Source organism: Hippichthys cyanospilos, chromosome 11, assembly GCF_059441005.1.
Source record: "Hippichthys cyanospilos isolate Australia breed blue-spotted pipefish chromosome 11, RoL_Hcya_1.0, whole genome shotgun sequence".
Taxonomy (NCBI): domain Eukaryota; kingdom Metazoa; phylum Chordata; class Actinopteri; order Syngnathiformes; family Syngnathidae; genus Hippichthys; species Hippichthys cyanospilos.
In genome coordinates, this window is record NC_142379.1 from 21,170,053 (window position 1) to 21,183,336 (window position 13,284).

Sequence of the window (13,284 nt, forward strand, 5' to 3'; positions counted from 1 at the left end):
GGTTGTCGGTGCCTGTCGTGGTGGCAATCCCCGAATCTGCTGGCGGACACCAGCGGTGGGGATGCCGTAAAGCTGAAGAAGTAATCCTATCAAGCCTTTTTGGCCCGTGTAACTCCAGAGACAGGTACTTGCTGGCCAAGCGGTGTGCGGTTTCGGCAGTCGCCAAGGCAAAAACTCTAGTGTTGGAGGAATTCGGTGAGGCCATGGAAAACAACTTCTGGACGGCGGGGAAATTCTGGTCCACCATCCTGCGTCTCACGCGGGGGAAGCAGTGCACCATTAACACTGTGTGCAGTAGAGATGGGGCACTGCTAACCTCAACCTGGGACGTCGTGAACTGGTGGGCAGAATACTTCGAAGACCTCCTCAATTCCACCGTCAAGTCATCCTCTAAGGAAGCAGAGTCTTTGGGCTCTGAGGCAGGCTCTCCCATCTATGGGGCTCAAGTCACCGAGGTTGACCGAGGTGGTCAAAAAACTCAAAAAACTTGGTGCATAAGATCCAACCGAAACTCCTGAAGGCTCTGGATGTTGTAGGGCTGTCCTGGCTGACACGCCTCTCCAACATCACGTGGACATCGGGGACAGTGCCCCTGGATTGGCAGACTAGGGTGGTGGTCCCTCTTTTTGAGAAGATGGACCGGAGGGTGTGTTCCAACTACAGGGGAAGCACACTGCTCAGCCTGCCCAGTAAGGGTTATAGTCAGGGGTGCTGGAAAGGAGGGCCAGTCAGGAAGAAGCAGTGTGGTTTTCGTCCCGGCCGTAGAACCGTGGCAGGGTCCTTGAGGGTGCATGGGAAGTCGCCCAACCAATCTACATGTGCTTTGTGAACTTGGAGAAGGCGTTCCACAGTGTCCCTCTGGGATCTCTGTGGGGGGTGCTTCGGAAATATAGGGTACCGGACGCCCTGACAGAATTTGTGACAAAGGGCAGTGGGGCTGTGGGGCTCTGGAGGCAGCTGAAAGGTAACAGCTGGCCACGTGGAGTGGGCTTTGGCGGTCTCAGAGGCAAAAACTCAGGTGTGGGAGGAGTTTGGTGTGGCCATGGAAAGCGACTTACTGACAGTTTCAGGGAAATTCTGGTTCACCATCCGGCGTCTCAGAAGCAGTGCACCATTAACACTGTAGAGTGGAGATGGGGCGCTGCTGACCTCTACTCGGGACGTTATGAACCGGTGGGCTCAAAACTTTGAAGACCTTCTCAATTCCACTGATACGTCTTCCTCTGAGCAAGCAGAGTTTGGAAAATCTGAGGGTGGGCGCTTCTATCCCTTCGGCTGAAGTCACAGAGGTCACAGAGTTCACAGAGTCACTTGGTGGCAAGGCCCCAAAGATGGATGAAATCCGCCCGGAGTTCCTCTCTGGATGTTGTGGGGTTGTCTTGGTTGACACGCCTCTACAACATCGCATGGACATCGGGGACACTGCTCCTGGATTGGCAGACTGAGGTGGTGGCCCCTCTTGTTAAGAAAGGGGACCAGAGGTTGTGTTCCAACGACAGCCTCCCCGGTAAGGTCAGTTCAGGTGTGCTGAAGATGACGGTCCATCAGAAAGAGGGTGCATGGAAGTTCGCCTACTAGTCTACATGTGCTCGGTGGTTTACAGTTTAGGTGGCTCAAGCATCTGTTTAGAATGCCTCCCAGACGCCTCCCTCGGCATATCCCACAGGGAGGTGACCCCGAGTTGACGAAGGTCACGCTGGAGGGACTATGTCTCTCGGCTGGCCTGGGAATGCCTGGGGATCCTCCCGGAGGAGCTGGGCTAATTGGCGGGACAGAGTGAAGTCTGGTTTTCCCTGCTCAAGCTGTTGTCCCCACGACCTGACCCCAGATAAAACGGTAGCTAATGGATGGATGTATGGACACTTATTAGTTGCAAATGCTATTGTTTGATATACGGCGTGGGCCACATAAAAATAGACAATAATTTGGAAACCACAGCATTTAAGTGTTTTTATTTTTTTTTGTCTGGTTTTGTTTTTAACATTAAGTCATTTTAAATTGAAAGCAAAGTGCATTTTCCCACAAAGACAGTGTGTGAATCACAACTGCTACTATATTTTTTATTTTGATGAATTAACATACCTCAGAGAATAGAAGATGCTATTCTAGTTATTTGACAGGTATCATAAAGTGACTAGATGGACCATTAATGGTAATTAAGAAAAATATCAAAGTAATTGCAAAATCGTGAATCTTCTTGATATATCTTGAGCTTTTTAGCATTAGCGAAACTAAAAAAGGACAATAAGCTTGAAACCTACAATATTTACTGCTTACCTGAGAGGTCCCTGCCAACCCCTAGTGCCAGGCCATCTTTGATCCACAAGACAACACCATGGTAACCAGGAATGGAACATGGTAATGTCACAGGTTGGCCAGCCACCACCACTAAATCCTGTGGCTGCTGGGAAAACATGGACTCTGCACCTGGAAGCAGAAAGAAGAAAATGCAGATAGTTTTTTTTTTCAAATGACTTTTAATGATTTATTGCTTTCAGTGCTTAAATTCAACATTAAGGAAAGGATCAAACACAGAAGATTATGTTAAAAACTGAGTAACTTTCCAACAGAACAACAAATGAAGACAAGCTCAACCACACATTTTAAGTGCTACACTACTTTTTTTTTTTTTTTTTTAAAAAAGGAAGTTCTTCTCATACATGTTCAAATGTGCGGCCGACCACAATATCAATACAAAGATCTTTTCCTCTGAGTGGCTGCCCTGTCGATAACTGCATGTCTGATGTTTGTTTAAAAACAAACAAACAAAAACAACCAATGATTATAATAAAATGTGTGTCAAAATCACTAAAGAATTCACATGTGTGTCATCAGTAAGTAAAGCTTGCTAAACCGGCCTCAACCATGACAGACAGGTGCCATGATCAGATGATTGGACAAATGATTTGTGTCCAATTTGTCCAATGTTGATAAATATTCTCCTCCCTTACCAGCCATACAAAATGACCTCCAAAACAACCTCCAGCTGCCTTTTTATTCACATATCTGAAATCATTGTAAAAGGCATTGGTGGAGCACTATGCAGGCTCAAAATAATTGTCTTCTCTTTATAAAGTAACAACCTATAAATAATATTTTAATATTGATAATAATATTTTAATAATATCGTGAATATGACTACGAATTATGTTACCAAGGCAATTCCGTTGCAAACATTTTGCAAAACCTAAAGGCTTTGCCAAAGCCTAACACAATTTACCTAATTGCGACTGAAATAGGGCCGGTCCGTGAGTGTTTCTTTAGGTCACAACCCACTAAAATTGCAGTGTGCAAGTCTTTAACCGCTCTCAGTGGACAAAATATTGGAGTGACATACGTCAGACGCAAGACGTAACAAACGCGTTGAGGTTTGGCGGATAGCAGCAGCAATCTAGCTCGGTTTTCATTGTAACCTTAAGGACAATAAAAGCTACTCATCAATATGACTCATGTGGATGCTTTAAAAAAGACGAAATTTAGCGCTTTGCCACTTGAGCAAACATTTGAATTTAAAGATGTAGCTGGTGTATTTTAACAATGTTCAAGCAGGATAGAATCAAATCTGCACCTTCGTCTCCTAATGTCTCAACAGGAATGTGGCTAACTACATGTGTGAAAATCACTGGACACTACATGACCTACAATCATTGACTGAGAAAAAAAGTGGATGACATTGGTCTCTGCTGCAGTTGATTGATGATAATAACCTACAGAATGCATTATCTAAAACAGTGTCACTGCTCAAAATTATCATCACAACTCAAATGACAACAACTGAGTGTGATAAATACTTTTTAACACTAAAAAATGATCAAGACATTCACAAGAAGCACAATGGGCCAGCAGAGATTAAATGCACTAGCTACTGTAGGTTCTTTATTGAGTCATCGCTTATTTAACAAATGGGTTTTTGACAAGGTTGCTCGAATGAAAGATCAACGTGCACCCTTTACATTAAAAAAAATGAACATCTCTGGTGAGTAATACTTTTATTTGAAATCGTTCAAAACCTTCCATAAACTGTAAAGTTCTGAATAAAAAATGATTGTGTTTTCTTGGGTCCCCAGTTTTTCATCCGAGGGCCGGAATTATTCTTCTCAGATGTGGGGCCGGGTCAGCTTGTAAGAAAAAAGTGTGATGATCGCAGAGATGTCTGAAACGGAATGTTTATTTTTTTTCCAGAATATCAATACCCCTTTCTGGGATCTAGCCTGGGAAAAAAATGAAAATAAATAACAATATTAATGCCGTACATAAACAAATATTTATACACCTTTCAGGCACGTCAGAAAAAAAAAAAAAAACATCATGCATCTCCTGTATTATTCCGGGGGCCGGGAAAAATGCAAAAGCGGGCCAGATCTGGCCCACGGGCCGTAGTTTGGGGACCACTGGTGTTTTGAATTGAAATAGAATTTATTGTGTAGGTTTTGATACATGTGTTCACACTGGTGCCCCTCTCAACTTTTCATGCGAGAGACGCCACTGGTGTAAGGTATTATAAAGAAGTGAAAAGTTGTACAGCATTCAAAACGTCTCCTCCAAGTTGATGAATGGCATACTCTCTGTGACCGTAACATGCCTTGCATTCGTTTGCTCGTAAATGAAACCTCAGCTGATTGTTTATATTACCCGGCGACAAAATTTGAACATTTTTAAACTCTCAAGTGTCGTGTCACAGGCCTTCGTGTGCACGTCTATGTGCATGAAAGCAAAATTTCACATGCACAAATGTTGAATGTCGCCTTGTGGGAGGAGGGTTGAAGATCTTCGCCTTATTGCCCTGCTTTCATAAGAAATTAATTGAGAGTGAGTGGCAACGCCTCCCATGTGTTTTGCTCATTGAGGGCAGCCAAGCACGAAACGTGCCGAGTCTGCTCGTCAAGAAGGATAAGTAGCAGAAGAAGACTATTTCAGTATGATGCATGAGCACGTTTGTTGTGTGTGTGTAGGAGCTTTTCACTCCTGTGTCCCATAGTGTTTCAATGTCATTCATATGTGTGTTTCTTATGTGTGTGTAAGAGCATTCCACTCATGTATATGAAAGTGCTTCAGTATCATGTGTGAGTGCATTTATAAGCAACTAAAGTTTCTGTGTGTGAGAGTGTTTCAGTGGTAAGCGTAAGAGGTAATACTGAAATATGTCCCTTAAGGTCCCTCATAGTTGTTGGTGTATGTTTGCAGAGTGGCACAAATATGGCTTTTGCCCATATACCACCCACAGGGAGGGGGGATTAGTGACACTATCAGATGAATGTTTTCCTCTGCAATTTGGATTTGCTAAATCATGCATATTGCTTTTTTTTTTCTTTGATGAGCTTATCTGTTATCATTAGACAGCCAACTTTTCCCCATAAGAAACCCTACCGATTTCTGCAGCAATCTGCTTTCCAAGCCTATTTAGTTCACTAAGAAAGTCAAGGTCACAGCACTCTTTTTGTAAATCATAGACTAACATATACAGAACACCGTTTCAAAATTTGATGTGATGTAAATGCAGAGTAAATCTTGAAAGATGACCAAAGATTCTGCAATCAGTAAAACAGTCGGAGCCATTACACAAAGGATTTAAAACCGACGTGTTGACGAAAATGAACAGCAATAGTTAGTATCAGGGAATATGATTTTCTCCATTTCTCTATTGTAACATTTACCATATTCCTCCAGGTACAAATCGAGTATTTTTTTCTTAATTTTCAACCCCCGTATTGGGTAGGCCGACTTATACCTGCATAAATCAAAACCAGACCAATTTCTTCCACGTATCTCGGTTTGAATAACATTAATTTGAATGCAAAATAAGTAACATCATGTCACATACAAGGCTAAAAATGATTATACATACACCTTTTTTGATAATGTATGCATCCATTTCACAAAGCTTGGCTTGGTGGTAGAGTGGTCGTCTCCCAGCTGAGAGGTTGTGGGTTTGATCCCCGACCAGCAAGACCGTGTCGAAGTGTCCTTGAGCAAGACACTGATCCCCCACTTGCTCCTGATGCTGCGTCATCAGTAGGTAAATGACATTAGTGTAAAGCGCTTTGAATTCCAAAGGTCGAAAAGTGCTATCTAAGTCAAAGTCCACTTATGTATTCAAATGCACTTCCGTCAAGCAATGCCTTATTAACTCTTTGTTGCCAACAAAACAACAAGGCTAAGTGGATAATTTTTTCAGCGGACTTTGACGCATTATAAAGAAAAGACAGGTTTGACATTTCTCTTTTCACTCCTGAATGTGTGCTTGAACTATCTGGCATGGATGTTGGCAGGTGGGGGGAGAAACATCAAAGGGCAACCTTCCAAGCTCTGTTGTCACTTAGGGACAGACCATCCTAAGTAAGATGATCAGCAAATCATCTCCAAAGACCTCCATTTCAAACAAATTGGATAGATCTGAAGATGACTACCCATGGAGGACTAACAAGTGCAAATGTGCAAATGCAAGCAGGAGGGGATGTCCGGGATTTAAATGGGAAAGGCTATTTGGCGCGTCAGATAGTGGGGATGCCTCTGAGGCCTTTTAGGTGAACTCACATTCAAAACACAAAGCATTGAAACTTCAAATCATTTTATTGTTTCAACATTAGTTTCAGCATTTGTATCTATAAACGTGAGCACATTGCCACACCGTCCCCCCATAACAGCAACAGTCTGTTATTCAATATACGATTAAGAAATGCGTCTAGAAGTACTGTAATTATCATTTTAATAACACACACCATGTGCTTTAATTGGACAGCCATTATATGTGTAACCACAAACGTCAAGGGAAGACTTATATTCGCTTTTTTGCAAAATTCACCCAAGCTGAAGTAAAAAAGGGGTCGACTTATACGCAAGGTTGACTTGTACACAGAGAAATACAGTAATTAAACAGACACAAAGTAATTTGTCAAAATAATGCACGCTCAACAGAGACTTTGACTTTGACAATAAACTTGACTTTGAGAATGAAAAAAAAGGTCTCAAAATATGGGGTGCATGTACTACCTTCCTGAAAAATATTGCACATTTGTTTTGCAACAGTTCATTATAGTAATTTATCATTACCATCTGTACATCCATTTTTCTATTACTTTCTTACGGGGTCGGGTCACGGGGGCAGCAGCTTGAGCATGCAAGCCCAGACTTCGTCCAGCTCATTCGGGAGGATCCCCAGACATTAGCAGGCCAGGCGAGAGACATGAAGTCTCTCCAGCGTGCCCTGGGTCAACCCCGGGGCCTCCTCCTGGTGGGACATGCCCAAAAAAACCTCACCAGGGATTTCCTCCGGGAGGCATCCTAACCAGATGCCTGAACCACGTAAACTGGCTCCTATCAACACGGAGGAGCAGCAGCTCGACACGGAGCTCTCACCCTATCTCCAAAGGAGAGGCCGGACATCCTGCGAGGAAACACATTCCGGCCGCTTGTATCCAAAAATATATCCTTACTATTCGTATGTTTAACAGTGTCCTTTTAGGTTTCAATAGCTCCTCGGTGGGCACTTTTGAATTGATTTTAGCAGCTTTGGATGTTTATTTCCTTTAAACTAACTTAAGGAGTGTCAGCAAGTTATACTGTACGTATGTGCTCTAATGTAATTGTAATAAATAAAAACGGTGCGTTGTTAAATGAAATGTCAAATTTAATGTTAATTACTGTCATCGAACAAAGCAAGGACCTGCTGAAATTGTTTGATTTCTTTTTATTTTTCCCCTTCCAACCAGGTGACCTAAAACGGAGCTCATGAAATGTTTACCTCAAAGCCAAAAAATGTTTCACAACACGTCAGATGATAATACATGAAAGTTCTTTAAACAGAATTTGCTCAGACCCACACTTGTGCTGCAGATTGATACTTTGCATCGTTTGTTCATAGTTTTACTGCAGATAATTTGTTTGTGTTTACCATTGGATGGCTGCTGCCTTTCCACAATTTTTCTCCTCTGGGCTAACTGTCCAAAATTCATCGCTCAGTTAATCAGTCTGGCTTGGAAATTATGTTTATAGTCACATCCAGGCCACTTCAGAGAAATAATCAGCACGTTGCCTGTGCGCCATGTGGCCACACAGCACTAAAGCTTAGGCCAAGATCATTATCACAAACGTAATCCTCTGGTCTCACTATTTACGAACAGCTATTTGTAGGTGTGCCTTTTGAATACATCTACATCCATTGAATCTGGACATCTTGTGATCCTAAATTTGATCATTTGTTGCATAATGTAGGTAAATTGTACACTTATGATCCTCAGCTAGATGATGGCAGAACTTGGTTGTTTTAGATTTTGTATCATCAAAAAGTATTGTAATAACCAGGGCAGTAGGACAAATAGTAAACACATTTAAACCTCATAATCTTCCACACAAGAGGTCTCAATGGGTTTTGCTTAAACCGAGGGTTCTCAAAACTTTTGGAGTCAGGGAACCCTTTTAGAAAGCACATTTTCCAAGGACCCCTATAGCAATTCTATGTGGGAAATAAATATTGTAGCCAAACATAAGTGCCCTTTTTATTCAGCAAAATATCCCATTTGACAACAGTGTTGGGCATTTTCTTCAAGACTTTAATGCATTATATATGACTTTTTACTGTCATTCCTGTTTTGAAATGCTGGTAAATCCAGTGGGAAGTGGCAGCATCTCTTCTATGTACATTATAATCTGCCACGAATCTCCTAACCTTTTGAGGTCGAAGTGGTAATCGCCTGAGCGTGAGCCTGAGTGCAATCCTCCGCACAATTTCTTTTTGCTAACGTAACGTTGCTATGCCACTGCTCTAAATGGTTTGCCAATTTACTAGTCATTTTTGGCGAAGTGGATATCTCCTTAGGTGTCATGCACAAAGTGAACCTAACGATAACTGCATAGTCTTCTTGTCTTTACCTCTGACAAACTGAATGACTACCGTCCTATTGGCCTGAATGACTATGTCCCACAACGCTCAACCCAATCACAATGAAGTGCTTTGAGAGGATTGTCATGAAGCACATCAAAAAGACCATTCCAGACACCATGGACCCTCGAATATGCGTATGGACAGAAACGGTTCACGCATGATGCAGCCAAAACCGCCATTCACATAGCGCTCACGCACTTGGAGAGCAAGAACACATATGAAAGAATGCTCTTCGTTGATTACAGTTCAGCGTTTAACACAGTCATACCTGACAAACTGATGGACAAGCTCCTTGCACTTGGTCTGGCACCCCGCATCTGTAACTGGGTGCTGAACTTCCTCACCGGCACACCCCAATCAGTCAAAGTCCACAAACGCACATCCAGCACCAGGACTTTAAGCACAGGAACACCACCAGGGCTGTGTGCTGAGCCCCCTGCTTTACAAACTCTTCACCTATGACTGTGTTGTCCGCCCAAAACAACACCAGCATAATTAAGTATATGGACAACACTACAGTCATCGGGCTGATCACTGGTGGGGCTGAGACAGCATACAGGAAAGAGGTGGCAGAACTTGTGGCCTGGTGTCGCAGCAACAATCTCCACCTCAACACGGACAAAACCAAAGAACTGATCATAGACCTTTGTCAGCAGGTGGAGCCGCATAAACCACTATTCATTGATGGGACCGAGGTGGATTTATTATTTTATTTTATTATAAAATACATCTATGGAAGAGATTTCCAATGGTCCGGTAGGCGTTGTCTTGGCTCCTATCTGCCTTTTGACAACAACGTGTGCCAGGTTGTGTTTAATAAGTTACACGGTACATCCCTGTGGAGTTGCAATCTACTCCCGCCCCAACTCCCACTTTTACACCCACAGGTACGTGATGTGTTAGTAAACAAAGGCACCCACAGCAAAGGCACACACATTGTCAAGGCAGAGACACAATGGAGCAGACGTTCACCAGACCGTTGGAAATCTCTTACCTGGATTTCTTTTAAAACATAATGTTTTTTGAAATGTAAACTCTCCATTGTTATCATGTTTAATCATGTACAGACTTGAGTTTAATTCAACGTCTGGGTCGCTGCTAACATGACCGGAACTGCACGAGACTTCAAAGAAAAGGGATTACTGCTCACTTGTTTATTTTATTTTTCCTCTTCAGTTTTTTAAATTTGAAAAGCTATTTCGTGGGTTTATCTTTTTGCTGGGGTATTCCGGTCACCATTAACCGCAAAAAATTAGGGATCACTGTCTGTCTTACAGGGGGTCCGCAAACCCCTATTTGAGAGCCAATGTTTAAACTACAATGCACGAGACACAATTACACATTTTTTAAAATAATAATTATATGAATGTCTCTCCACTCTTAAATTGACCAATTTGCACACTCCCAAAATGTTCCTCCTTCTCCACTGATGGAAATGTCTTTCAGTTTCCAGTCCATGATAAGTTATAAATTCAGCATGCATCAACTCACCACTGCCCCAGTGGCAGGCAGTGCTTTTCAGATATAGGCATTCACTGTGTTCATTGTTTACCCCACGGAGGAGAACCCAATTGTATTCACACTACGCTTCTTAGTAAGTGGCAACGTCACGCCGGTGGCCCTCTTTTTCTTCCCACACTCGCTTCACTTGAAAATCGAGATCACACCACATTTTATAAGTACTTCTGTATTCAAAAGACCCATAAATATTATGGATAGAGCATGCACAGAACACAAACCAATGTTGTCTTCAATCAAAGGAGGTAACCTGAATCCATACACATGCACACATATTCGGGTTAGAAAAAGTGTCACACGGGTCTTATTCACATTTTTAAAAATGATAAAAAAGTATCCAGGTTTTTGCACATGTTTTTGTGGCATTTAAAAGCCTGAATATTGTTAATATCTGGGTTTTGAAAGGGAAATTCACTGTATGTAAACACAGAGACTTTATTGCAATTTTCAATTGCAGGCCATAATCAGTTTCTCAAAATTTTTTAAATAAAATTATTCTACTCTTGTATATACATTTATAAACAAACACAAAAAAACAGTTGAATAAATCCTTTATCCGGTAAACGAGTGACCAGTCAGTTACAAGTGTTGCTGAGGTATCCACACAGTGTGGGTTTTATTTCTGTATATTTTACTTTTCTAAAAGTCTGCCTTTAAAATTAATTTTAATACAGTCATGTCAGCCTCATGTAATGAATCTCACAGGAGTCACTCTGAACAAATCAGAAGAAGCAAAAGTGCTAACGTACCCCAGGCTTCAGTCCGGCCCGGGATATTGGAAACGAAAATCCAGTTCAATTAAGAATAAATAAATAAATAAAGGTATTTTCTTGTTCAATTGCACAGGGCTGGAAAACTAGAGGTTCAAAGCCAAGGGAATTTTACACTAGCGTAGCACAAGGAAGGTTAAAATCTGATTAAATCAAAAATATATTAAAAAATAACTCACAAACAACTTTAGACTGTGCGACTGTGCAATCCCAGATACTTAAGTATCGATTTAATACTTAATTATCTGTAAATTGATGCCCTTAAGGTACTTAAGTACCGATTGTCCTGACTCTTGATAAATATGAAAATATGTCCCTGGTATCGAATTTTTTAATATATTTTTCAAAATGTTATCATTTAGAAGTTTGTCAAAATGTGTTTTGTGTCAACAATTGCTTGCTAATGAAGCCAGCAAAGCTAAAGCAACAATTTTATTTTATAATGCAGTTTTCGACTAAATAATGCCAAATTGACGTGGTTGATGATATGGAGGTGTGACATTTGCATTTTTTGTTTTCTGACATTTCAGTATAGCTGAAAAGGACGTAAAAGCAGTCAAATGAATTTGATGATGAAAGTGACATGCCTCAAATGGAATACCTTTACCGACCATAACAAAAGCATGATGAAGGCAAGTATCATACAAAAAGGAAGCTGCATTGAGAAATGCCTCAAACCAACAAGTACAGAAACGGCCATCCACATATACCCACGACCACAGACAAATGCAAAAATGTACTGACCAACATTTCACATGCTTCATTGTATTTAATGACATGATTATTTTTAAATTCATTTTTATCTGAAGCTGGAGTTGAAAACTTTCCCACCTGCCTTTGGCCAACCTTTTAGCAGAAACTGTGACATGGAAGGGAGCCCAATCCTGCAGTGAAACTAGGTTTTTGTTACGCTCATTAATTTTGAAATGTGAGTGCCTTGGTGTAGCTGGCAACAACAATAGCTAATAGTGATGAATAATTCATAGGGCCCCATCACTCATATTACAGGAGACATGTATTGTACTAACTTTATCTTATCCATCATTGTGTTCAAATTCTTCCTTTCTGACCACCCCCATGTAAAACACACAGTGGATGCTGAGTGATAATAAAATACTCCTATTTGGAATATGACGACTGTCATTAGGAGGAAAATGTGTCAGCGGCAATGCAAATTCATGAAGCTGGGAAGACAAACATGGCTACTGCTACAAGACGTGTTTATTACATTTCTCACACTGTGCATTAGCGGTGCATGCCAGTTGCCAAGGCACAATCAAGATGAATCACCTCAGATGATGACTTCTATAAATTACAAATGGCAACAGCAGGAGGGCCTCCAAGACACACAATTTGTCATTACTTACACAGCTAGAGGAAGTGAGATTTCATGGACATCAGAGAATGTAATATCATGGGCCACAAAGTATCTCTCCCAGGTGCGTTTTTTCAGACCACTTCAACGGATGTTGGTCCAAAGGTCAAAAAGGCCTGCACTTAAATAAGAGCACGCAACAAACACAAATTACAGTATCTGCCTTTGCAAGAATGTGTTCCTTCTCTTTGTGAGATCTAGCCCATGAGTGTCTGTGAGTTGTGTTTTCTTTGTAAGAATGCTTTCATTCACGCTAATATGCCCCAAATTTGCCGTTTGTTGGTCCGACTTGTAACTGTGAAAAACATGCTAGCGAATGTTAGTTTTTAACTCCATCACGTTATATAGTGATGCCTGGTATGTGTTTAACACCTTGTCATTTTCGCTTGTGCTATTTCCTTTTTGGGAAATGTTAGCATATACAAATATTGGGGGCAGCATGGCTCTGTGTTGTCTCCCAGCTTAGAGGCTTTGGGCTCGATCCCCCGAATGTCAAGACCATGTCAAAGTGTCCTTGAGCAAGACACTGAACCCCGAGTTATTCCTGATGCTGCGTCATCAGTAGCTAAATGATAAGTTAGTGTAAAGCGCTTTGAGTACCCAGGGTAGAAAAGTGCTATATAAGTGAAAGTTCATTTACCATTTTGCAATGGTAGTCATACTAATTTGTATCTAATTAATGTTTTGAATTGAAAGAAATATTATTTGTAATTCAGTTATATGATTGATTTAATCCACAC

The 13,284-nt window shown here is 41.3% G+C and overlaps 1 protein-coding gene across 4 annotated transcripts in view; it reads right to left on the reverse strand.

The window, feature by feature from the left end:
• Positions 1-13,284, reverse strand: part of kirrel3b (kirre like nephrin family adhesion molecule 3b) — a 248,650-nt gene that overhangs the window by 100,664 nt on the left and 134,702 nt on the right. For all 4 annotated transcript variants that reach the window (XM_088427897.1, XM_088427896.1, XM_088427895.1 and 1 more), the window contains exon 3: positions 2,278-2,427. In XM_088427897.1, the coding sequence (XP_088284023.1) occupies positions 2,278-2,427 (150 nt within the window). The remainder of the gene's footprint in view (positions 1-2,277; positions 2,428-13,284) is intronic.